Source organism: Venturia canescens, chromosome 11 (genome assembly GCF_019457755.1).
Source record: "Venturia canescens isolate UGA chromosome 11, ASM1945775v1, whole genome shotgun sequence".
Lineage (NCBI taxonomy): Eukaryota > Metazoa > Arthropoda > Insecta > Hymenoptera > Ichneumonidae > Venturia > Venturia canescens.
Window position 1 is genome coordinate 14,539,308 of NC_057431.1, and position 27,520 is coordinate 14,566,827.

General features: G+C 33.7%; 3 protein-coding genes across 7 annotated transcripts in view; 1 reads left to right on the forward strand and 2 right to left on the reverse strand.

The window, feature by feature from the left end:
• Window positions 1-6,890, reverse strand: part of LOC122418197 (alpha-tocopherol transfer protein-like) — a 232,972-nt gene extending 226,082 nt beyond the window's left edge. The window contains exons 1-2 of the mRNA XM_043432273.1: window positions 6,105-6,890; window positions 2,808-2,900 (exon numbers count right to left, since the gene is read on the reverse strand). The gene's annotated coding sequence lies outside the window, so the exon portion shown is untranslated. The remainder of the gene's footprint in view (window positions 1-2,807; window positions 2,901-6,104) is intronic.
• LOC122418199 (alpha-tocopherol transfer protein-like) lies at window positions 700-19,567 on the forward strand. 2 transcript variants are annotated; one of them, XM_043432282.1, is made up of 5 exons: window positions 700-926; window positions 16,430-16,603; window positions 18,050-18,603; window positions 19,061-19,211; window positions 19,384-19,567. In XM_043432282.1, exons 2-5 carry the CDS (start codon window positions 16,435-16,437, stop codon window positions 19,413-19,415), a joined length of 906 nt encoding a protein of 301 aa, XP_043288217.1. In that variant the 5' UTR covers window positions 700-926; window positions 16,430-16,434; the 3' UTR covers window positions 19,416-19,567. The 2 variants fall into 2 exon arrangements, with proteins under 2 accessions (XP_043288217.1, XP_043288216.1); XM_043432281.1 differs by lacking the exon at window positions 700-926 and adding an exon at window positions 3,454-3,639.
• Window positions 19,568-19,939: 372 nt separating this feature from the next.
• LOC122418198 (alpha-tocopherol transfer protein-like) lies at window positions 19,940-27,520 on the reverse strand. 4 transcript variants are annotated; one of them, XM_043432278.1, is made up of 7 exons: window positions 27,363-27,520; window positions 26,155-26,377; window positions 23,588-23,679; window positions 21,170-21,415; window positions 20,864-21,058; window positions 20,340-20,511; window positions 19,940-20,202 (listed from the first exon to the last, which is right to left on the reverse strand). In XM_043432278.1, exons 2-7 carry the CDS (start codon window positions 26,366-26,368, stop codon window positions 20,168-20,170), a joined length of 954 nt encoding a protein of 317 aa, XP_043288213.1. In that variant the 5' UTR covers window positions 26,369-26,377; window positions 27,363-27,520; the 3' UTR covers window positions 19,940-20,167. The 4 variants fall into 4 exon arrangements, with proteins under 4 accessions (XP_043288213.1, XP_043288211.1, XP_043288212.1 ...); XM_043432276.1 differs by lacking the exon at window positions 27,363-27,520 and adding an exon at window positions 27,089-27,352; XM_043432277.1 differs by lacking the exon at window positions 27,363-27,520 and adding an exon at window positions 26,475-27,049.

Consider the following 27,520-nt stretch of genomic DNA (forward strand, 5'->3'; position numbering starts at 1 on the left):
ATATAGCGGGTTGATTGAATTTCCGAATTTACAGTTTGAATCAATCGATTACTTATCCACATTACATTTTATACACCGTTCAACCCATTGGAAGAACACTGGATTACCTTTGATAGAAAATAGTATTATAAAGGGTTGAGCTTATTTCTTTCGAGGGATACGACATTTCACATGAACATTCCCTACATTCAATTAATTATTGTTTTTGTAGAAATGAATCGAATTTCCTCGTAATGATGAAAAAAAAATAGGCGATACGAACATTTCTTTTTCTTATTAATTAACAGACGAAAAAGTGTATTAATATTATGACTATGAAAGGATGGAAGTATCGTAAAAAAAAAACAAGTTTTTCAAGTTCCAAATGTGTTGAAGAATACGTGTCAGGATCAAGGTAATCGGGTCCTTGTTCAATGGTATCTTGATGTGACTCAAGTTTCTTCTTTCGTATGTACGCACTATGTGTGTATATATATACACACACATAATAAAGTACGTAAGCAAACAAGAGCTTGACAGCAAATTTTTAAAGAAGGGGAACCCCGTAGGTCAGAGCTCAAACTCACGCCAATATTCCCCCTCTTTTTTCCGCTGATTTCTTTCCAAGCATGACGGAAGAAAGAAAGAGAGGCATACAGAGAAAAAGAAAGAGAGCCATGAACTCTCTATTTCTTATATATGTATCTGATACAAACGTCTTTCCGTTCAGTTTCATTTCTCGTCGCGATCTGAACCATCGTCCCTCTATACAAAATTCATTTGAAAAAAATAAAATAACTGAAAAATTGTAGTTTAAAATTTTACATTTTTTTCAGACGAGAACTTTGAACGGTTAATTTTACTCTGTGATATAGCTCTTAGATTTGCCTACTTATAATATTATTTTTAGTTCTTGAAAGGCAAAAAGAAACACACTACAAAGATAGGTGAGCAAAATTTTTTGTTTTTGTTTTCAGCTCTGTGCAACAAATTAAGTGATAATTTTTATGGATTGACAACAACATGCGTAAGAGGAACGTTTCGAGTAACATTAGTCATACTTAGGAATATTAACAAAGGCTAATGCTACATTTTTTCTATAAGTTATATTCATCGCTGTCTATAACTAAAATTTTATTCCTCCATATTCATTCATCCTGGTATTCTCGTTAATCAATTGTCTCTTTATCTGTTTATCTTTATCAATTATCTCTTTCCAAGTTATTGCAAAATTATTCTCCACGAGATTTCGAAGTCATTTCATCACTGCGAAACATTTTTTTCATTCTTAGTGGTTCTCTTTCCAATTTATAATTTGTGATGAACCCTATAAAATCCATTTTGGTTATTAATATTGTAATAGTTTTATTTATAATATTGATATCATTATTTTTTTGCATTATACAAGCATCAAGTCTAAGCACACCTGTATTATAAATTCCATTGACGGCCACGTTGACCATAGAAATTATCGTGACTCATTCTACTTCGCTCGACATATGCAATGACAGTATGACAGTTTTGGTGGGACAAATAAAAGATACACATGAAAGGAAATGGGGGAAAAAACAAGCGGGTGATTAGTTGATTGATTAGTTTATTTCATTCTAGCTATTCTTCGGGGAAATATGTAAATTATATCAAGATGCGCTTTCATAAAAGTTTTTTTTTATTAGAAAGAGAGAAAGAAGGAATTGTATACTATCTGAACACGAGAAAAAAAGTTACCTGTGAATAATCAAAATTATAATATTAATTGACTGTCATTTTTATCATGAATAACTTTCGGGAAGCCTTTGACAATATTCCGGGACGCAGAAATAATTATTCTATTTTTCTATTATGACGTAAGAGGAATTTTCTCTAAGAAGAAATACGATATTTTTATACTTGAGGTAAACAACGTTATAAGATATTTACCCTTTCGATCGGAAGTGTAGTCGCGAAAATTAATCAATTTTTTTATATTCAAATTATCCCTACGAGTTTTTTTTTCTATCAAATACTTTTTTCTATAACTGGTTTAGAAACCATATAGAACAGAGCTGTGCTCTGTTCAATAATTCTATGATTTTTGCTCTGAATGATTATACCAGTGCCCGGTATAGAAAGAAATGTATTTCTCGATGACTCGTCTTCTGTTATGAAACCATATTTTTGCTTCGCTTCTATTATTGAGTATGTACTGAACAATTTCCCGGATATATTTTATCCTTGATACTTGAATTTTTTTATCGGAATTGGTATGAGATTTTTTACATGTACGCAAAGTACATGTAAAAAGTACATAGTAGAACGTACACTTGATGATCTCAGTCGATTTAAATAATTCATTGGGTGTTATTCCAAAGGAAAATATAAAACCCCAAAAACTCAACAAAAGTCTATTACAGATCTCTTGACCATTTTAATGTGTATACAAACGATCATTAATTTTCTAAGACTGAATTTTCTTTTCATAATTCGAAAATAAAAGACAAAAATTATCCCAGTGATGAAAGAATCAGGGTCAAAAAATAAACTCTGCATAAATAGGCTACCGCATAAATAAAAAAATTATATCTCTTAAATAAACAATGCTATCGGTAATTAGCTGCGAAAGTGCTAGGTACACTAGCTGACCAGCGAGTCGGTCGAGTTGCTCTTTTCACGTATGAATGAGTAGCGAATTTACTCTTTGAATAAATTGTACACGGAAATCAATCAGGGCAATATCTATATTATATAGTACAATTTTTCTCTCAATTCTCAGACAATTGAAAAATATCGATCATTTATATCTATTTCAACATATTATGACTACTTTTCTATGATATGATTCGACTTACCCTTATAATAGTACAATATGCATGCCTGCGCAGAAGCGATAACATTTGATCCGATGTTCCGTGCAGTCATTGCAATCCAAGCTCCTGGCAATTCTGAATCAATTTTTTTTTTGTTAAATATGTTGAGTGAATTATTTGTTATAAATAAATCAATCAATTTGAAATTATGATTTATGAAATGATCGAACTCCATAAAATGTCTATTCCATTGTCTAATTTCTATTCAAATGAACAAAACTGAATTCAATATGAAATAGATCACCTCAAACTTTATTAGCTAACTATAATAGCCGATAAAAAAATATTTAATTCCACGGTAATTGGGGGGGGGGGGATAAGGGGTCGATAATTTTTAGTTCTTTAAAAACTATTTTCTGAGTCGACAATTGGTTTCATTCTTGTGGAATACATAACACATATGAACAGGTACAAATGTAATTCTATTGTTTGTACACATTGGTGAAGGCATTATACTTAGCTGGCTCACATTTATGGACGTGGAATGATTTCCCTTCAACACAGTCTTGGCCCGAAGAAGGGAGGGGACATACACGTATAAGGAAGCGTGTACAGCTGTCCTCAGCATTTATTTGGTTGCTTTTGACCATTCGCGACCGGTTTTGCTATTGTTTTTTTTTGCATAATAATATTGACGTTATACAAATTTATATATACATATATATAAGCACACATGTGTATCTTACGACCCAGTGAATCGCTTAATTAAAATTTTTATTGTTCCATCACAATCGACGTGTCGCACGCACTTTTAAAATTAATCAGAATCTTGAAAAGTCTTTTGTGTTGGGAAATATGGCTAAGATACGAGTAGGTAAGTTGAATGTATAAATAAATGTATATATACATTATATTTATTGGAATAAAAAAATTAATTTTATTAGATAATAATAAAGAATTAATTTTAATTTCCGTGCCCCTTGGATATTTATCGTTGAGCCCCGGGAATGACAATTTCGAATGTGAAAAAATCTTTCGTTGGCTCTCAGGGCCAAAGCGAAAGCGCCAGGACGGGAGGAGACAACCTTCGGTTTTCTTCTCTTGTTAGCCAGACATGCGAGGACGATTGGTTTTTCTGTGTTTTTTTGTTGATTTTTTCGCGTTGCACTACGAGGTATGCAAGCCTTGAGCGTGTTTTTTTCAATTCTGCAGGAAATCATAGCAAGCCATGTTCTTCGACGTTAGAAAAAAGTAGAAAAAAGATAGACTCACGCGCAAATGGATCCTTAATATATAGGAAAAAATTACTCGCAGAGTATTACTGAAACAAATTATTTTCTTTTTTCTACCCCTCTATTCCTTGCGCTATTATTTAGATAGCTTTAGATTGAATGAAAAATCATATCGTGGGCTTGAATAGTTGGCGTGAACTAAGAGTCTTGGTTTATACATCTCTTTATTTAATTACATAGTAGTTGTGATAAGAGTTGATAAAATAATTGTTTATAAAATCTTGAAAACAACTGAATGATTGTTTGTACTCACATATTAATGGTTACAATACGAAAACTTTATATTTGATTACGCAAGTAGTCGAATCTCCATTAACTATTCGCGCGTTACGCACGTGCGGTGACTCTTAACAATGAAGCGTTCAGAGTATATTACATACTATAAATATATACATATGTCGTGTTTTAAATGCACAAGACGAAGTAGCTTTCAACACAGAAAACTTTTTTTTTCTTCCAAAGAATTGTTGTTATTATACTTCTAACGAACGTATACCTTGTTCGCTTATATTTTTGCCTGTCACCGTACTACACTTCTCAGCAGATTCTCAAAATAGAGCGTATTGAACAGAACTGCAAAAGCGAATCACTAACCTTTATTAAAAAATCTTTTTACTGGTGCCGTACACAATGGTTCACTAGGTATTTATTCGCTTTCGCTTAAACACCGTTGTTCAATAAATAACAGTTTTTTTTCATCCATAGCCCATCGCCAAAATTGGAAACAAATACAACAAAACAACAGCAACAAGTACACAACACTATAGACCTTACTACTGATGCACTTTTTTCAAATATCAAGTCATAAAAAATGCCTATTCCACTGCAATAATGAGCTTGTTACTTCATACATATGTACGAAGACGGACCAGCAATTTCTATCTGATAAAGATTCGAACCCACGTACAAAAAATATATTATGAACAAAATTCTACATGAGATAATAAGACATGGTATTTGCATTGACCCAAGATAAGACATGCATTTACGAATATTCTATTTTTTACATACAAACCTATTACCGAAAAAAATGACGAATCTTTCTCTCGATTCACTTGAAACAGTGTGCTTGTCGAGATTTGATCAAATTCTGGGTACTGTTCTATCGTTAACACAAAAATACTTCACAATTGTCACTTTCTTACCATATTCAAGAATTACGCTAAAAGTCGCGACTGAAAAAAAATATTTGCCAATTAACACATCTGTGGGCTTCATATCAATTTTATTATTTCAGCTCCCTACTGTCATTTCTGATTTCTGTTAAAAAAAGTTTGATACATAGTATCAGATGATCATTACATTCGTAGTTAGTATCACTAATCGGTGACTACAAGATCATAAAAAAAAGTGTGCAAAAACCACGCACTTCTTTGAATTCAAGAAAAAATGTAATTTTCATTTATTGAAATTTAATTTTTGGATTTATTGAATTATGTAGTTTTAAACAGTCGCAATCGATAGGACAAAATGAATTGAAAACATGCGAGCACAAAATATATTCCAAACGTTTACCATTCTTGTTTCTTTTATTACCATAAAGATATTGGAAAATCGTTCAAAATGACGCTATTTGCAATGAAGATTCTGAAACTGCATCGTTATCGATAGAATAGAACATCAATGTAAAATGTAATTTATACTTGTCTCGGGTTGCGATTGTTATAGAGTTTTATCTTTGTATATTTACACATCATATTTTTGAGTGTATATTTATATACAATATACTTCAACTATATGAAAAATAACATATTATTTAATGCATTTCACGAACTCATTAGGTATATAAAATAAGCTATCGATGCATCACAATATTCTGAACGTATTATATTTGTCATGTAAATTTCGGTAGAGGATAGTGAATATGAAATAATCCAGTGAGGAGTTCAGAAAATGCGTTCTAAATTACATATAAATTACAAATAAAATACATATGATAGTAATGCTAATGACAATCGAATTTAATTTTTAACAAAAATATGTTGGAAACGTGAAATCAATATAAAGTTGGTGAATGTGATACATGAAAATTGTGTAAAATACGTACGTGATCAGAATTCAAACTGGATTGTGCAATAGCACAAAGTTCACAACATCAGAGGGCGTGCACAATTATTTGATTTGCCTTAGACATTTCGTAATCAATATAGACGGAGAGCAAGACAGGAGCTCTGAATGAAATAATTCGTATTTTCCTTCGACTTCTCCATCAATTCTCCTTCTTGATATTCTTTTTTTCAGAGTTTTTTGTTCTCCTTCTTTTTTGTCTCTTTCACGCAAGGCTTTTTACAACAGAATTTTTTCAAGCGAACGAGTTTTTCAATTATTATCTCATAATTACAGATGTTTCAGAGCGCATTCGAGACAGCCACCGATTTATAACCGCTGCGTGTTTTTCCAACCTTGATCCTCGCTCACCGTTGCATAATTAAATTCTTTTCCTACTATTTATTTCTTACTTCTCTTCGCGTGATGCAGTAGTTTATTGTTTCATGTTTAGTTTTTATAAAATATCACTGTTTTTCATCAAGAAACTCTCAGATAAATGTTCTCCGTTGTAAATTTGGTATAATTAGATATAACATGGAAGAATAAAAGAAACAATATTTTTCGGACACCCTAATCGAGATACACTGAATATTTGATTTTAGTAATAAAACTAGAAAGTGACGCAATGCATTGGGGTAAAGACCATCTAGTTTAATGCAATGAAGTCCAAAATTCGTTTGGAATCATTAGATATTTCATCGCAGACAGTTATTTCCATACAAAATTAGGTTTGAACGTTAATTACTCGGAAATAGTTGATTTCACTGACTCAGATAAAAAGAAATTTTTTCAAAAGAATTCAACCCCATCACCGCGAATCGTTTTATTCAGAGAAAAGATAGTCTCGGCGAGCTCGGGCCAGCAGACGACAGGGCTGTCAATGTACTTGTCCCGAGACTCTACCGAGTCTCTTGATCCCCTTCTAAATCTCATTAGGTAAAAAACGTAAAATATTATCAGGCTGGTGGAGGGGATCTAAAATAATCAAAAAAGAATAATTTTACCCTCTTAATTTGTTTGGCAGCACTCTCCTTGCGCGAGGATTTGTTTTTAGGTATAAATAACCAAAGATACTAAATAAATTTGTCTCGGAAGGTTCGATTCATGCATTATTTCGAATTCTTTTTCAACGTACATGTTATTGAGAGTGGGTCTGATTTTTTGAAAAGTTTTTTATCAAGCCCTTTCAACAAGTATAGCAGTTCGAAAATTAGCAATTATTCCCGTTTTGTGTTAAAAATACAAAAACCGTTGAATAATCTTTCGAAATATTTAAAACGGAGTGGACTTTCCGTGTAGCCGGTTAAAGGAGTAGACGTGCTGTGAGTGAAGGTGCCTGTTTACGTGAGAAAAAATTCTGAAAGTACCTCTCGAGAGTACTCTCACGACTGAGAGTAACACACGCCTGCAGTTACTCTCGGCAGTGTGTCCACTGGCGAGTATATGCTACTCTCTCGAGAGACTTTACTCTCACATGGACAGGCACCTTAAAGGGGGAACCGATACAAAAGTAGGGATAGTTAAAGATGAGGGAAATGATAAAGTGGAAAAAATACAGTCAAAGAAAAGTAGAGAGGTGTTTATTAGGGTGATGCAAAATAATCGATATTTTTTTCTCAGAGCTCAAAAAAACAATTTTTTTGTTTGCTCTCATAATAGAAAGTGTTAGTACTCTATGGAGTCATTAATATAATAAAATTTTGTCACTCTCAAACAAATTTAAAGGCTACGTCGCATAGATTATTTATTTTTTCTGTATATTTGACTATAAAATATGAGGTTAAAAATGACATGTGGGGCTACATTCTCGACATTAAGTGTTCTTTTTAAGCTGCATAGAACTACGACTTCTAAAATTGTTTTCTCCCTTTTGCGCCATTTAGCCCATTCGTGTTAATATTTTATGATTTCGTATTCTAAAAAAATTATGCAGTCCAGAATGCTTGCTGATTTTAACCCTACACCTGATGTGCCTTCTTTCATACCCTCAACCTCATGACCGGGGTTTGAACGCACCCCACTCTTTTTCTGCTTATAAACCCGGTCCTACGATGCTAAACTGACTTTATCCTATACCATTTTCTTCGTTTTTTTATAACGAAAAGAATGATGTACGATAAAACAAATTTCAATTGAATTTATATATTAAAAAATCCGTCAATAATCAGTCGATAATGTCGCTTGTTAGGACGGGAGCGTAGTTTGAAGTTCGCGTGGGGTGTGCTCACACCCCAGTCATGCATTCTAGGGTTAAGGAAAATTACAGAAACTGTCGCGTCATCATTGATTGCACAGAGTTCAGAGTAGAACAATCTTGTACAGTTGAACATCATATTCACAATATAAAAAAGGTTTCACGGTAAAAGTTCTAATCAGATATCGAGCGGACTATGCAAAGAATTCGGATATATAAAATATTGGACAAAATGCCTTTGAGAATGCTACTGCATTGTGATAATATAGTTTTCATTGTGTTATGTTTTGGTAAAGTTACTGCCTCCGATTTTGAAATCAAGTGACGATGAAGAATCTCTCCAAAAGTAAAATTTCGTCTAATAACTGGCTACAATAAAATTGTCAAACAGGTTTAATTTCATGACGTAAATACATATTTAAAAAAATACAAATAGGTGTTATTCAATAAACTCGGATATTTTCTTTGTGCCAACGTGATTTCTCAAATTTTATTCCACATTATTCCATTGTAATGCACAGTCTTTGATTTATTACTCAGTAACAAACTACAAAAAACATGAAAAACGCAAAAAATTTGGTTTCATTACATCACTAGATTTTTGAATGTATAGGCATAATACTTATTTTCAATTATTTTCTCATCACAGTTCGAGACTCACACGTTACATAAATAAAACAATCACGAATTATTTTTCTTGGCATATAATGCGGATGATTAAAGCAGTCTCTCACATTACACTTTTTAAAAATTTATCGTTTCATTAAACAACGTTATAGTACATTGTGTAACAAAGATCCACCCTGCCTTCGAGATGCACACGATACTTTATATAACCAAACCACGTTTCCGAGCTTTTTCAAGCGTGCCGGCAGTACGGAAAGTAGGTGTTTTACCGACACCTACAGGGCTATATTCCTGTAGGTCCAAACAACCTATAAAAAAATTGGCTAACCTTTAGGTCTCTTGAATAGAACTTATGCTAAGGTGACTGGACTATACACCGAGCGCTATGTTTTCAGTACAAATCGTAGCCGAACGCGCGGAGCAGCGCGCGAGGCGAAGATGAGTAAAATAGTACACAATGTACTATTTTGCTTGATTTACGACAAAAAATAAAGCTATTTAGGACTGATATTTTCTTTGTCGCTTTCACACAATTTTAGTAAATATTGGTCGAAGTTTAATAAATGTAGTTTCGGTATTAGATCTTTAAAAAAGAATCATTTCGTGATACAGTAATAACATAGCCTTTTTTTGGTGACCATATAAATAAATCACAATATGTGACAATCCTGTCACGTACATTTGCATTTGGTACTGTGTGTAGTATTGATGAGTTGATCTCAGTTCTACGTTATTATTCAAATCAACCAAATATGGGACATTGAAAGTTTTGAAGATTTTATCGTAAATGGGTACAGTTTTTTACGAATAACAACACTTGATCTCTACTAATTTCGTTATGCATCCATCTTCTATCACAATTCCGTCAGGAGACGCACTTAACCATAACTTAGCTTGTAAAACAACTGTGCCAATGGTCAAAACCTGAACATTTAATAATTTTCCATAATGCTCTCGATCGATTTTTTCCATTTTTGGCCATATTGCAAATATCAATTCCATTTTAATAGAAGACCAATTAGATAGATCCTTGCACTTCATAATGAGCGTTTGGAGATGCTATGGAGCGCTCTAGGAAAACAAACTGTAATAAAAACGAAAAACGTAAAACTTTTCGGACAAAAAACATTAGCAAAAAAATCCGAAAAAATTTAATGAACTGGAAATGAAACAGTGAAACTGTTTTCTCTCTTAAAGTTGTAGGATAGTATGGGGCAAAATGGACACTTCAGGATTTAAGCAAGTTTCATTGATGAGCATATAGTCTTTCAACTATTTTTGTGTCCCAAAATTGATGCCCAGTCCTTGTTTCCCGAATTTCGTAAAAAAAAAAAAAAAAAAAAAATTCGGGGCAAAACACACACAGCCCCTCAGAGGCATAAAAATTCTAAAACCGACATTTTTCGAAATACAGCCGTTCCAAGCAACTGTTCCCGAATAGAATGTCAACTCGGTAATATGGGAAAAGAAATGGGACCACTCAGGCTTCATTCCTTGGATGTAAATGAAAAAAAAATGAATCAAATCTTATATATCCCATTTCTGTCATGTTTTTGAGGAATGTAAAAAATCAACTTTGGGTCAAATTCCCGTTGAAATCGAGCTTCTTTTACTAAACAACAAATCATTAATCATCATTAATTTTCAGGACAGAATATAAAAAATCATAGTAATGCCAACTTCACAGGGTCACACTTTTCGTAAACGCTGAATCACGGAATTAGGAAATCTCAGGCAATACTTGCATATTTTTAATTGACTTGCCTATCCATGTAGTAAGAATATAAAAATCGAACGATCATGATTAGTACCACTTGATCAGTACCACTAGTATACACTCACTTCACCATGCACATATTAATGAATTCATAAATAAAATACGCTTGTTATTCCTGCGTTGCCATAGTCTTTCTTCATATAGTTTAACGCTCCATGAAGAGATCACGGGAAGAGATTTAAATTCATTTTTTAAACTCTTTTTCTCGGGGTAGGAAGTGATCTCTTTGAACGAAGCAATCGACATTACATGTTCGATTACGCCTCATGCTTCGTTCTCGAGATCACTCTGTAGGATGTTTAGAGCTATCAAAATTTATCGTGAATAAATGTCACCATCATTATCGTTTATAAAGATATATTATTATATTTTTATCCAGTTTCTCTGGCTTAATGAGTACGTAATACAGTTAACTGAGTACAGCTTTCGCGAATACAGAATACAGAATCCATAAATTTTTTATTATATTGATATCTATCCCTTTAGCACGTACTCGCGATGCGGCTACACGTCTGACACTATACGGTGCGAATTCTGAACCGATACGGCACTCCAATAAAAATGTTCTAATCCAGTATCTTTTGAAGCGTTTCGAAATGGTTTTTTAGTTGTAATGAACAAGTTGTTCGTTTCCACTAAAATTGACGTAACTTTCAGATATCTTTCAATGGTCGCACTTATACGCAGATTCAATTTGTCCATGAATCTTGGTAATAACAAAAGAGGCTGGTATGCTCCAGGTCTGCTTTAACGAAAGAAAAAAAAGTGGTGATTGTACCGTGCACAAAAAGCATTATGAAGTACGACTACGGGAACGCAGGAATAACAACCGTATTTTGTTTATCAATTCATTAGTTAAAATATGTGGTGAAGCGAGCGTATACTAGCGGTACTACAGAGTGATCTCGAGCACAAAGTATGAGGCATAATCAAGGTTGTGACAGCTGACCAAGGACGTTTTCATATTTTGATTAGGGTTTTTTTCCGACTCTATTGATAATGCAAAGTTTGATTAGTTATGCGCTATTACAATTATAGCTGTGAGTTGAATAAGGTTATGAAGGCCGCCGTCACGTATGATTAGTGATCGTTGTGAACCTAAAACAACAGGCTAGAAAGTTTACGGGTATGCTAGTTGATGACAAATATTTTTTGAACGTCAATTTCGTTTATAGAGATTAGGACGATTTTTTAACTAATATAACTATATTTAGGAAATGGAAAAAAGTTTACAGATCGCGAGAATGAAAAAAGGACTCCATGATTACTTTTTACTCATAACTTTTTAGTTATAATTATATTTGCAATCGAGATTTTTCCAACATTTGACAATTCTCCATTTGTTATTGCTATTGTTTGTTGGAAACTTTGCCACCGTTAAAAAAAAAGGAACCAAATCTTGCATTTTTTGATTTTTGTTACTACAGCCAAATAGTAATAATTTTCGAGGACTATATCTTTCCATTTTATCTTAGGGAAGACGAATTCACGTTCGGGATATGATTTTCTGAATCAATTGTGTATTTCAATCATTCTTTAACTATATCGTGTTCTCAGATTCATTTTCATTCTCGCATTCACGTTGCTACATTCTAGCAATTTATCGTTCTCTAATTCTATCATGCTCTAGGTTTCATTATCATTCTCTAATCCACATTCTTTCATTTTAACAATATCAATATCAATAAACAATATCATGATCTCATTCTATCATTCTCTTGTTCTATCATTCCCACACTTTGTCGTTCTAAAAAAAAATTTGGTACAAGTGCATTTATACCCTTTAGGCAGTCGTTCCACGGAACCCCGACTTCAATTGCTCTCTGCCAAATAATCATAGTAAAAAATTAATTCAACATGAGGTATGAAAAACCGTTCTAAGAAAAAAATCACGCTTACAAAATCTATCCAAAATCCTTCCAAATAACTATAAAATTTTCATTGAAAAAAAAAAATACAAACCGGAAAGTTAATTGAAACAAAAAAAAATTGGCCGTTGGACATATCAAATCCATAAAGGTGAGATATTGTAACGTAACGCTCTTGCCGACCTGGCCTGAACGCCGCCACGCGTCGGTTCGAGCTACCTTAATTTTAAAAGGAGCAGGTATGAAAGAAACGTGAGAACGCGGAATTTCGATTTTGACAATTTTAACAATTCGGATTTATTCAACTTTTATCGATTTTACAGGATCATTGATTTTTTTATTTATTATTTTGATTGCGTTCGACAATTGGGGAAATTTCGATTGCGCTCGCCGTTTTCGAATTGATCAAATTTTTAATTTACACGTTTTTTCGCTCGCTTTTCAAAATAGTAGTTTCAATAATTCAAAAATGTTTCGATTTTATACATTAAAAGAAATTATTATAGGTTTGACGCGATATAACCTCAAATTCGTACCGCGGCCTTTTTAATTATTTGAAATTTACAAGATTTACAAACTTTACAGAAATCTTGGTTTTGTTTGACTCGGACTCGATTAGTTTCAATTTTGAATTTAAAAAGAGAATTTACAAATTTACAAATCAGTTTACAAGAAAAATCATTAGAGGTTAGGTGCGGACCCTGGACTCTGGGATTGAAACGTCGCCGAATCGCTCCGAGATTCCAGGCATCCAGGAAAAATTAGGATAATAGGTTAGGTTGCTTGCCAAAATCAAGAAGAATGTTTGAGGTCAGCCTTTTTGTTCCGAGTCAGAATTTTGAGGAAGGACTGCCTCCCGAATGAGTCGCGCAGCGCTTCTTATACCCGTGTCCCCACCATAAAATTATCAAACGCCGAATTTTTGGTTTTTGGATCAGTTCTGCGCATCTTTTCGTAACGCCTTCTCTGATTGGCCCGTTGCCATGATTCACGCTCGCCCGTTGGTTGCGCGGGCTAACATACGATGCGCGGACTACCGCTTTTTATGTTTTTCTGCTTATTCCGATTTTCAATAACAAAAACTTCGATTTGATCCGTTATTATTTAATTTTCTTCATTTTTTAACATTGTTAGTTGTTTTAATATGATTCGAATAATTACAATTGCTAAAAGTCACGTACGCGTCCTATAGCCCATTAACGCTCTATCCGCGCATGCGTCATAAATACGCGTCTTGTTTTATTTGAATTTACACCAATTTTCTAAAAGAAATAATCTTTTCCTTATTTTTCTTCGATTCGTTATAATTTTCCGCTTCATTTGAGCCTAGTTACAATATTTTACGAAATTGCGTTGAATTTTAATTAACAAAACAAAAAAATATAATAGTTCGAGTTTTTAATACGCGGCGCCACTAGTGTCGCGCTCCGCCGCTTGTATCAGGCCTTTGTATTGCCCTCCAGTACGGCCGCCGCCGGCCAGCAGTGACGCGTCTCACCGGTCGTTGTACGCGCTCGATCAAAACATCGCGCCGCGTCGTGATGCCCCTTTTTGAGTTTACGTTCGGGTTCGAGTCGATTCGGTCGCTCAGGAGGAGGTTACGTTACAATATACGTACATTAGGTAATGCACGCAAGGAAAAAAATCGCCAAAGACAACTGCCAATTTTTCTTGTTGATTCAATTTTTTGATTTATAATTTTTTTAATTTCAAATTTTGTGTTTTTGAAATTTAGACAGTTCGAGTTTTTTTAGTCTTAAGAGCCATCGAGTGATGCAGTGTCAAAGGTCCAAAAATCAAACTAAAATCCGTTTCTACCAGACTTCGTTGTGAATACAACGATTACGCAAATATAAAAAATATGATTTAATAAGCCTGTCGTTTGTTTTCGGAGATCAGTTTTTTCTTATTAACGTTATAAATAAATAAAAATATATGTTAGTTTGAGTGCATTAGTCACAAAAATTATAATTATATAACAAAAATAATTATTTTATCACAAATTGTAAACAATTGTTTGAAACAACTGAAGAGACCAGAGCCATATTCAAACCACTTCACTTGAATATCCTGGGGCATTCATGCACTTATTTCTCGTTTTTTCAAAGCATATTCATGTTATATTTTAGGTTTATTTTACGACTTTTCGTGGACTCTAAATCTGAAATTTTATGGGATGTATTGAAAAATCATCGTGAAGTGATCTATCTGGACGAACGAATGAATAGGTAGACATGTAAACAAATTCATACGTGGATGGATGAGGGATGACGAAATGAAGAACAAATAAATAAATGTGTATTCGAATTCGTTCCAGATATAGACGGATGGAGTATTCCTTCGTCGAGCTTCGTTTTGCAAAAAATGCACGTTAAGTTTGTTTGTGATGTTGTCAGTGAATTTCGTACATTGCTTATAAATACAATGCGAGTATTTGTACGTCTATTCGCGCTCTTCGTTTTATATATGGAGCGAAGTGGATTAATGAAACTTGTATTCTCTGTCTAACACAACCAGAAACTCAAGATAAATTATATAAATGGAAAAAAAAAAAAATTTTATCGTAATTTTTCTTAATATTTGTGTAGCATTTTCGAAATAGTATATTACGACCCTAGGCCCGAAAGTTTGATTTCCTGGCATGTGCGATTTGAAGGCCTCGGCTTAGCCGGCTAGGGAAGCAAGGACAGTATATTATACACCTAGCTTATCACCCTCGCCTTCGGCTCGGGTGACAATTCTACCCGCGGTTTGAGGTAGTCTATTTTCACTCCCCTGGAGTGTATACTATTTTTCACCACACATGCACCGAAAATTCAACCTTCCCATTTCGGAAAGTTGAACTTTCGGCGCATGTGTGGTGAAAAATTATTCTTCTGCCCTCCGGGCCGAAGTTGCCGCATTCCGCCTGCGTCGGACAGAAGAATCATATACACACCTCGGGCAGGAAAATAAGGAAAGTCTCAGATCACATGTAATTTCCTTATTTCCTGCCCTCGGTGTGTAATATACTAAATTTCTAACTCATTCTAATTTCGGTCTTTACTATCACAGTATCTTTTTTAATCTATCAAGAAAGAACCAGTTTTGTTCGCTTAAGGCGATAAAACCCTTTAGCCGGTACCGTTGCAGGTGTATACGATTCACTGCAGAGAGCGTAATTCATTTACTGTTGTTGAATATGTTAAAATGATCTTATATTTTTTTCTTATCACGATCATCTTATCATCTTATTGTAATAATAATAGGATAAAAAATTTAATTGACAATGAAAATACAGAAAAATCATTTAAAACTAAAGTTCGGAGGAAGGATCTTTGAATACTTGGCATTGTATATTTATTCCCGATATAATCGGGAATAACCGGAGATTACCGGAACTAATGAAAGAACAGATGAACAAGAAGCACATACCTCAGTCCGATCCGAAATACGCGAAGTATCACATGCATTACGAGTTCAAAATTATAATTAATATATCCATTGAAAAATATTTCTTCCTAGGAAAAAACACTTCCTAACAAACTCCTTAACACATCATTCAGGTTGATATACTTTTTGGACCAATTTATTGCGGGATTGCTCCGACATTGCGAGATTATTCGTGAGATGATCCGATTTTATTATTGGGCCAATACGGAAATCCTTTCATTGCTGGGCAATTAATAATGTTCAACATTTCCCACCAGCGACTAATAAAGCCCTTTACATTATTTCGCACCATTTCCTCGGCCTCTTTTTTCATTTTCCTACCAACACGAAATCCCCACGCCAGATCATTCATTTTAATCGGTATTTCGATCTTATTGGTTGATTGGTTTCTAATGTTCACATTTTGTTATTATCATATCTCGCAGAAACCATGTTGACTGATATGGATAAGTTGCCGTCCATAAAACTGGGAGATTTTACACTCGAATTCGAACTTGGGCTGCCGAGTCCCGAAATTCAAGAAGTTGCGAAGAAAGAACTTCGTGAAAGTCCAGAACTTCAGAAAGAAGCAGTCGAACAACTTAGAGAATTACTCAAAGGTGAGACTAATATGTTTCGTTACAGTTCGAGATGATTTGAACTCCATAAACATAAGGGAAGCTCAAGCGAGTTATCTGAATTTCTCGGAAGTGAACATTCCATTACTTTTCAATTTTAATTTGAGGTAACCAATTGTGATACAGCACCATGAAGGAAGAACGGCTCAAAGATGGTACTTTGACTCTTGACTCATTGAGAATTCTTAGGTTATTTTTTTTTTAATTGATGGTTCACCACGGTCTTTTAAATTAGTTTCAATTGAAATGAAAAATATGAATCTCCTATCGAAATTACTGCTTTCCTTCAAGCACATTTTATGCGCGATTATGGATATTGTTTAATTGATTAAATGCAAAAAATATTGGCGCATGCTTCGATATTAATTCTCACTCAGTATTGTTGTTTTGCACAACGAGAATTAGAATTTTTTATAAATGTCGTAGTAAAAGATGGAGTTGAAAAAAAAATTGGGTAAATTGGTGAATTCGCAACCACTGGTGAAATGGACATAAGTGAATTTACCGAGATTGAACAAAGGCTCGCCAAGTACTTTATTCAAATTGTTTCTTTCAATTTAACGGCTACCTGACTATCGCGAAATGTAACAACATCCCTAAATAAGATGTAAGAATATGAATCTCGTTGAAACTCAATTCAGTCTATGGTGTGGGCTTTATCAGGAGTTACTTCAATGCCACGGATTTTCTCGTAAATAAATTTCTGAAAATATCACTGGTAAACAATAACTTTTTGATATCAAATTCTTCAAATGATTGAGTAGAAAACTATCAACGGAATAAACAATAATTATGATAATAATAATTATGATATTTAAGTGGTTCTGTTATGTAAAAGCATTAGATCTATTTGCTATTTGCCTTACGTGTTAGTTTTCGGTATTTCGAAAGTACTGAAAATTCTTTCTCGGAATCTTGAGCGGTTTGAATGAGCGGTTTTCGGTAAGAAAGACGATCAAAAATATGAATTTCCGCGTTCAAAGCTTTTGCGAATCCGACGAATCTTTCATTAGCCTTATTTATTATTATATTTAAACTTTCTGATATATCTGATTTTGTATAATCAAAATTTTGGAATTTCATGATATATTAGATACTACATATTCGGAGTTCTGTAAATCGTAGTATTGGTCGTTCGAATAGTTTTGTCTTTTTTATATTATTTCTAAAGATTACCTTGTATATGAAATCGTATTAGTAACTTAATTCTTTTTATCGGTACTTGTACCCTTCTACATCATTTACAATCAATGAAATAGACTTTTGCTGACGTGATCTTTACGAAACTAATGATTTTTTATTATAAAAACTCAGAATGCTGAACTTTCTGATATTTCTAAGTTCGGAATTTTAACCCCGTCTCTAGCTTTCGCAAGTAAAGAATTGAGAGTGAATAATTGATATTTTGTAAATTGTTCTATTTTACAGCCGAGAAAGATTTGCTCTGTCCGTTGGAGAATGAGGCTTGGCTGATACGGTTCCTTAGACCTTGCAAGTATTATCCGGAATCTTCAATCAAATTAGTGAAGGAATATTACAGCTTTAAAGTTCGTCACTCGAACGTTTATGAGGGTTTAAAACCCAGCCGAGAAAAGAATATATTCGAACAAAATATTCTCACGGTATTACCGAATCGTGATCAGCACGGTCGGCGTATATTGATAATAGAGCTTGGTAAAAAATGGAAGCACAACAAATGTAGCCTTGATGAGGTTTTCAAGGGTTGCGTTTTGTATCTCGAGGCTGCGATGCTCGAGCCAACAACCCAGATTGCTGGTGCGGTAGTCATTTTCGACATGGATGGTCTAAGCATACAGCAGACGTGGCAATTCACTCCACCATTTGCCAAAAGAATAGTTGATTGGCTGCAGGACGCTGTACCATTAAGGATAAAAAATATTCACATCATTAACCAGCCTTATGTCTTTAACGTCGTATTTTCCCTCTTCAAACCATTTCTCAAGCCAAAACTTAAAGAACGAGTAAGTATCTTGTATGTTCAAATTAAGATTCCTTTTTTTAAGCTAATATTATTTTTAGCAGATACATTGCAAGAAAGCTATATCGTAAATTATCAATATTGCACTCAAATTTATACGCGTTTTAACTTTTTGAAAATATATCATTTCAAACGGATACTATAAATTGTAAATAAACCTTATGTAAAATGGATTCTTTGTAAATACTTTCCATTTTTTATTATTTATGTCGTTTTTTCTGAAGGGAGTAACCATTTTTATAGATAAAAAATATTCCGGTAATCAATTGCATGTTCAAAATATATATACTTTACATATTAGCATTATTACAATTAGATGTTATTTCTTTTTCCAATATCTTCGATTCAGTTTTATCGTTGCAATAAATGCAAAATTATTTGACCTATTATCATCATGCATTTGGAATATTTATCACGTTTTCTATTCTGTCAATTACTAGATTATTTTCCATGGCACCGATCGAAAATCCCTTCATCAATATTTGTCGCCCAAGGCCCTCCCCGACTGTTACGGTGGCACGTTACAAATCCCGCGGGTTACCGGACCACAGTGGCTCGAACTTTTGCTTATGTGCGATAAGGAATACGATGGTGCGAAATTTATTCATTATATCATCCACGTAAAATGTCAACGAAGAAAAAAGTATTTATTGAAAAAAAAGAGAAATTTCTGTGGATTAGTTACTTTTACAATAATAATTAGAGTATTTGATGAATCCTATATGCACATTCTAATATTCAATGATCTGTTAATTTTTTTCAGCAATCAATTCGTATGGTTATAAGAAAAAGTGAAAAATCGTGAGTGAAGAGAATGGAATCCAGTGAGAGTTCTTATTTTAGTAGAGTGAGAAACGACATCGATTTTTAATATAAATTCTGTCATTACAATAACTGTTTTTATATTATTCTTACTATCGTACATATAAATACCATTGCACTTATTATTATTATTATTATTATTATTATTATTATTATTATTATTATTATTATTAATTTATTTTATAGCGATCGTTATAATTATTACGATTATTATTTTGTGATGGTACATTTTGAATTTGAATGTTCGGAATCTTTAATAATTGCGAGAATCGTGTTACAAAATTTCGAATTATAATTCACTTACTTCGTTGCTTTCCTTTTCCCTTGATGTCGCAATTTTTTCTAGATCCATTTAATGAATGCTTTCGGTTAGCCGATAGGTGTTCTCTCCCAACTTCGGTAATACCTACCGCATTTTTATTCTTTTCTACAGGGAATTTTTGCAGTTTCGACAGATGAATAAATAACGATTTTCAGAAACTCAATTGTGCGACTGATTCAAAGGGATGGAAATCTTTTTTTATTTCAGTAACCTCAATCATTTTTTACTATGCGTTAAACCTGTGTGGAAACAAATCAACTCATCGTTTTTTTCCAACATTGATGATATGAAAATTGGAACAAAAATTTCTATTCACTATCGATCCTGCAGCAACGTTTTCGCCCATGAAAAAACAATCTTTCCACAATTTTGGTTCATTTGAAATTTATTTATCACATACCTCTTATGTTTTCTTTACGTACCCGTAAGTACTGGCAACTGAAAAACAATCAAATTTAATCTAATGAATGAATCACTTATTCGAAGTCTTTTCGAGAATAGACTATTTTTTATTGCCGTTTCTTTATTTTCCTGCAATAATAAAAGATACATAGTACACTTAATGGAGTACTTACTCTGAAATTCCTCCTCGAAATTACAGAAAAAACGCCACAAAGGCTCACCAATGGGTTCATTTAGAAAATCAAGCTCTCCGCCATAACGCTTCGGTAAGGCGAATCCATCGATGTACGACAGTAATGACTTTCGATCAGTACCATGAAAATGAATGCGTTTGCGAAGCTTTTCCTGGTGTGAAAAACGTGAGAATTATAACAAATGAACAATAATACATCGATACAAATCATTAAAATTATTATTGAGTGATACATATTCGATGTTATGCCATATCAGCGATTTCATTTCCACAATTATATGTTTATGATTACGAAAAGCTTATATTTACAATTAATGGGAACAAATTTTTAGTCTTTTTCTTCTTTTGAACGTATATTCTGTACACGAGAGCTGTATACTAAATGATTGGAACGCAGTTGTATGTGCAGTCGCAATCACCACGCAAATATCATGACAATAATTGAAATCGCAAAATCTTCGATACACACACCACCTATTATAGTCAGAAATTGATTAAGCGTACCTGGATAAAAGGTTTGAATATCGCAAATACCATGTTGAAGATATAGGGCTGGTTAATAATATGAATTCCTTTGAGACGAGTAGGAAGACATTTTTGTACCCACTCCAGAACCATATTGGCAAAACTTGGTGTGTAATACGTCACATGGCTTAATGTAAGACCATCCATATCAATTATCACTCGAGCTCCAGCAACCTTATTGAAAAATCAATTCATAAATAACTTTGGATATCTTTCCTTTTTACTGAAATATCAAAAATATAAAGAATTATATATAGGGTTAAAGTTGAGTATTGATTTGCGCACTTGAGTTTTTGGTTCGGTACTGGCAGCCTCAAGGGAGAGCATAACACCTCTGAATATTTGTTCCAGTGTTATTTCCTTCGGTTTCCATCTTTTTCCACCCTCAACGAGTAACAATCTCGTTCCATCTTTACAACGCAATGGTAATGGAGTTATTATACCAGAAGAAAGTATGGCACGTTCATTACTTGGTACTAAATTTTTACAAACTCGTTCACGATTGATCCGATACTGGTAAAAACGTTTCATCTGAAATCAAGAAAACAAAAAAATTAAAAACTAAACCATAATCTACCATTCACGGCGAATGCAGACACAAATTTTAAACTGCTGGTATAGATACTTCGTAATTTTTAAATTCAAAATACAGCATAAATGCTGTGAAAAAACTGGAGAAACGTAGATTTATGACTTTCAGGACATTAAAGGTTTTCGTAAGTAAAGCTTTCATCCTAGTTAAGGTTTACGAAAAATTCGTAGGAAACAATTTATCGAATTACAATTCAAATTACATTCAAAATAACGAATGCGTTGAACAATAATCTGTTTAACCGGTTGACTGGTGAGCTTTTTTCCAGTTTTTGTGTCAAAACTGGTACGAGCCAATATGTTACCGAAAATCACGATAATTTATTTCTGAGGGTTTTCGAGGTTGCTGATTCCATTTTCATGTGATAAAGCATGAAATTTTTGCAGTGGAAAATTAACAAATTTCATCCTGAACCCTTACTTTCACATTTTTGAGGGTAGCGAATTTAGTTTGATTTCGATGAAAAAGTCCAGTGTGCTAAAAAAATAAAAATTTTCATGTCATATAGGGGTAGTGAGGTGAAAATTAAGTTCAAAAATCGACTCAGTGACCCAAAAAACGATTGTATACCAATTTTTGTCCAAATCGGTTGAAAATTGAAAAAGTTATTTCAATATGTTATGATCCAAAACCAGAATGGGCCTGACTTTTTTTTGTACATATATGATCCAATACTAGTCAACCGGTTAATAATAATTCGTTAAAGAAATATTTTTTACAAATTTTCCATCAAAATTCGAGAATGCAAGATGGCAGATCCAATACAGTGGACCGAGTATTCAGAGTCGTTGGGCGCGAGCGAAAGTTGATACTTGGAAGTTTTCGAGACTGCTGATTACGAATAAGTACCCGAAATATTGAAATTCAATATGGCCGATAAAAAAAGAGTTGTTTAATGATATTGAAGGTTGGTATCTTAGGATTTCGAGATCATTGATTACAGATCTGCATTCAAAAATAGAGTATCAAAATCTTAACAATTTAAAAATAAATTTAATGAATTTGGATTCTTAACCGTTTGCTCTCCCCGGTGCCCATATTTTTATTTATTGATTACGTTGATGAGAAAAAACTGGTCTTCGGAAAGAGACGACAGCCGGAATCGGCTTATTACATCATATTTTTTATATTTGCGTAATCGTTATATTCGCGACGAAATCCCATAAAGTCTCTGGCAGTGACCTCGCCTTTATAAATGTACTTGTCTCCGAGTCGCTACCACATCTCTAGATAAACGATCAAGAATCAAGGAATAAATATCAGACATTTCTGTTACTAAGACGATAACAGAACATGAACAACTCAGCTTAATAATAATCGAATAAATACGAAGGGCTAATGAGCAATGATAAACTTTTGAAGTGTTGAAGTGAAACTTCTATATAGACGGAGTATATTAGGATTTTTCTGTCACGAAAAAGCGTTACGGCCGCGCGGAGGAGATAGATGATATATCGCGTGGTGAGAGGCGGTAACGGCAGCGAGAGAGAACGGCTGGGTGGTGGCGGAGAGAGGGCAACGGCTGTATTAGATTGTTTATAATGCGTAGCCATGGGGAGAGCAGGGATATAGAAGGGACAGCTGAACAGATGCTCTACTTGTAATAATATATGTCTCCGCTAAAGTCCCGGTGGCGTCTGCTCAGCTGCTGTCTTCGTACCTCCGCTCTCCACGTGGCTGGGTATCAATGCCTCCATTTTCGGTCTGTATAAAAAAACGTATTAATGAATAAATAAATACAAAGTTTAATTGGGTTAGTTTTTTTTATTTTTTTTTTGTTTGATGAAATAAAATATGTTCAAATAAAAAATGCTTTCATTAAAATATACCTAACCTAAACAAATCATAATTTTCAGTAAACCTGCGAAAAAAATGTGTGCTGGGACATATAGTAGAAGTGAAACTTTAACGGACAAGTGAAAAAACAAATCGCAACGGACAGATGGCAAAACGAACCGCAACAAAATTTTAACTTGAAGTTTTACGGGCAGGTTTTCAAATTGGACAATTATATTAACAATCTGCCCATAAAACTTCAAGTTAAAATTTCGTTGCGATTCGTTTTTCCATTTGTCCATTTTTTATTCTATAAAACAAATATCAGCACTTACAAGATTGAATGCTGGAGTTGCATGCCACTTGGAAGTCCTCAAAAACTTCTTGTAAAAATCGTCATCATCGGGTACCTTAAGATCCGGTTCTCCTAAAAATAAATAACAATTTATTTCAATCCAGACTTCGTTTTCACGACTGTAAACAGAGAATTGTAGAACAAATGAATATCAACTACGCTCGTTCGATTGTACTAGGGCCTGCACATACATGTCCTAATACTTATACCAAATACTAAAGGTATGATCTTTTCCCGCTCGTAAATTTTATCAACATGTATTTGCATCTTCTCACGCCAATGATGACTGCAATTAAAACAACAATTGCGTTACTAATATCACGTCGTATTCCATTTTATTATATGTTAACACAAAGATTTTGGTGAATTTAGAATTTTATCGATCTCTTTTGAACTCGACCTCTATTTGGCTAGAAATTGGTCATTCTGTTCCACCCCATTTGAACGTTTTTGAGCCAACCCGCAAAAAAAATACGAATTTTTCGAAAGAATGGCTTTTTTTGTAAATAGCTATAACTTTTTCAAAAATTGATTTACAGAGACGTTTTTTTAAATCATTTTGATTTTAAGTGTACTTGTCATTAAAAAAAATATTTTTGAACGTCAAGTTCTGTGAAATATATCAGTTTGTTGAAAAAAATCATCAATTTTTTAAAGGTCGCCACTTAAAATTTTTTTCTTTTTAGCAAACGATTTTAACATATTTTATACCTAATACATAATTTTAAAATGATTACAGTTACGTCAAATTGAAACGCAACACGTGCTAACAACCCAATCTCGGGCGCGCATAATGACCGATTCAGGAACAAGAGGACGGTATTTTTTTGTTGAATTTTATTAGCTTCCGAATAAACTCACTCTGTTTTTAACCGAATAAAAACTGAACCTCGTACAGTGAAGTTTCTGAAAAAGTGCAAAACACATAATCGCGATTATGTCCTAAAGTTGATATTCTCATGAATCGCACACTGAAGCGATTTGTCATTTTAAACACTATTCTTTACTACGGTTAGCGAGCTCAGGGCCAAAGACGCGCTTGACATACTTGGCTTGATACGCTCGGATTTTTTTTCAAAAAACAGAAGTGTTCCAGAGAATTTTACATTCAAATGTTTTTTTTTTTTTTATATAAGTACATTTAAAACAAAAATATTTGAAAAATAAACGTCCCCATAGATAAATTTTTGAGAAAGTTCAAGCTATTTACAAAAAAAAGCCATTTTTTTCAAAAATCTGGGAATTTTTTTAGTTTGTGTAAAAAAATCGAAAAAATTTTGCAAAACGTCTTCTGTCAGGGGAAACAAAATTACCCAGCAGTTTCGGCTAAATTGAAAGAGGTCGAGTTTCAAAGTGGTTGATTTTACATAGAATGGCCCATACACGATACAGAAATTAACATCATGAGAAATTTCTACGCACTATAAAACCGAAAAGTCACAGTTACACGTATAAATAGGTACCGGTAATTTTCAAGATGGTGAGTTCTATAAGTATTAATAATCGCAAAGTTTTCGGATATTTTGATGAGGAATCGATGAATAATAGAACTTGTCTTAATTTTATTCTTTGTAATACTGCGACAAAAATGTTTGAAATCATCGAAGGCCCGAATAAAATCACAATTACGAGTTCCCGTTGTTACCGAGATATTACGAGAATAATTGCAAAACCCACTAGTAGCAAACATTGAATTCTGCAAATTCTCCAAACTGTGTCGTCACCTGTGGCCTGATCGAAAGAATGTTGATATTCAATGAATGGCTTCGTTCGTACCTTATGCGAGTTTTTTTTTTACGTATTCGAAATAAAACAGGAAGGAAGTTCGCGCGTCACAATCAAAGTCCCACGCAACGTCATGGCATACTATGAACTACTTTTTAACATCGTGGCCTTTTGACCGTATCGGATTTTTCATTCCAAATTTACCAAATGCGATCGAAAAAATGATCAATTCTTTTTAAGGTCCTTTTACTGGGAATTTATTGACGGGTTATGGAAACCTAAGTTCAACATTAAAAAGTATGTTCCACGTGATTCAAAATATTAATCGCTTGATTCTTTTTGTCATATAATTCGATAAAATTAAACACATGAATAATGAATGCAATTTAGAGTGTATTTTTGTGGCATTATCGCTGTCGAATAGGACATATTTTTGAAAAGATTCGTATAAAGTTTTTACTTATGTTACCGATCAATGTCCTGTTTAAAGACAAATGAACTCATGCACTGCCAAAGGTTCTGAATTTTTTACATTCTTTATAGAACTGGTTTTTTTCCAATTAATTTATGATTGAAATCGTCTTTGCTTATGCCTACTAGATTTTCCACGCACTTTCTCAACTCAGCAGACGTTGGTTTCTTCTTTCTTGCTACAATATAATTTAACACGGTATATTAAATCGTGAGCTGCTTCACCAAGTATTGACTATTACACAACAAAGAAACTTTTGAATAAACCTACGTATTGACTCTCAGATTCCATATCTTGTCAATGAAAATATTCACTAATAGAATGATGTATTTTTATCATATTTGAATAACCTTCAACCAATCGACGAATTTCTGCGAGAGCTTGGACGACTACCTCTTCAGTCTCACCGAGTTCTTCTCTTGCTTTTTTTACGTACTCCTCATCGAGATCTTCAGGCTCAAATCTGATCTCGATATCGCCAACTTTGAGGCTCGATGATTTATTAGCACGATCGATTAAACGTTGTCCTTCAATCGTTATCTTGGTTGATCCAACGTTCTCCATTTTTGAATTCTATTTTTTGTAATGACACATATTACTTGATTGCACAGGAATGAAATATTGATTTAATCGATTATTTCATATTTGAATAATGATTCGATAAGCAAACCTCATAATGGAACACACCACGAAAATTGTTCTGTTTTTCACTCGACAAGATTAATCAAATAAAACGATATACTATAATAATGTCCGATCAATGAATTTACGATCGGAAATCTGCCCTACTTTTCATTTCTCAGTGCAGATCCTAACCGTTTGATGATATCAGCGCGTCGAATGATACTACGAATCCCGAGTCTTTTTCCCAGCGAAAACGAAAGTTCCAACGTACAGACGATAGAAAAACTCAGGCAAAAAAAATAAAACTGTTCACTCACGTTTTCACAAATGAAAGGAAAATAACTCAAGCCTGAAGTAAGAAATAAATCAAATAAAAACAAAAACTTCTATAAAAAGTTGAATGAAACTTCATTTTATGGCGTTTGACAGGAAATTGAAAACCGTACAAACTTCACTGGATTTTATATTATATTTCTATCGGATTATGGAGGCATACAACCAATAAAATAGTGACTTTCACCCGCTTGTTGAGATATTTTTTTTCCACTTTCTCATCCGTTTCTATCATGAATAAAAAAAGAATTATTTAATAGATCGATGAATTGATTTCGAAGTGACAAAGGGAAAAAAACGATACAGTTAGTTTTTCGATGCACTTACAACTACAGTACTCGACTACGGACGTTCGTCGAATAATTTTTTTCTCGTTACTATACGATGGTAATAAACGATGACTCGAGTGAAAGTTTTTCACAATTGGCAAATATTCTGTGTAGATTATTTGGGCCGTTTTTTTTCACAAAAGAAATGAACGACGAAGCGAGAGCGCGTGCTATTTGTAATTGAGCTCGATGCGCGAGGAACACCGCAGCACTAGTTGCGGTTCAAGTTTTCGCGTCTGTTCGTATGACGTTATCCGTCAAGCATTGCTTACCCGATATTCCTGCGGATATATAACTGGAACGGAGAATATTTTTCCCTACTCCCACTCCCGTGGGTTTGATTTTTCCCCTTTTCTTTTGTTACACTCGCACGAGATTTTGTTCGCGCAGATCCATCACCGAGGTTGTCTCAAACTCTCAATCATCAATG

Coding starts and splice junctions, on each gene's coding strand:
- LOC122418199 (XM_043432281.1), top strand. Junction 18,604..19,060: donor AGCCAAAACTTAAAGAACGA/GTAAGTATCTTG, acceptor GTCAATTACTAG/ATTATTTTCCATGGCACCGA. Junction 19,212..19,383: donor GTGCGATAAGGAATACGATG/GTGCGAAATTTA, acceptor AATTTTTTTCAG/CAATCAATTCGTATGGTTAT.
- LOC122418198 (XM_043432278.1), bottom strand. CDS start 26,368: ATGGAGAACGTTGGATCAACCAAGATAACGATTGAAGGACAACGTTTA. Junction 21,059..21,169: donor GTACCGAACCAAAAACTCAA/GTGCGCAAATCA, acceptor TTTTTCAATAAG/GTTGCTGGAGCTCGAGTGAT. Junction 20,512..20,863: donor TATTCAAACCTTTTATCCAG/GTACGCTTAATC, acceptor TTTTCACACCAG/GAAAAGCTTCGCAAACGCAT.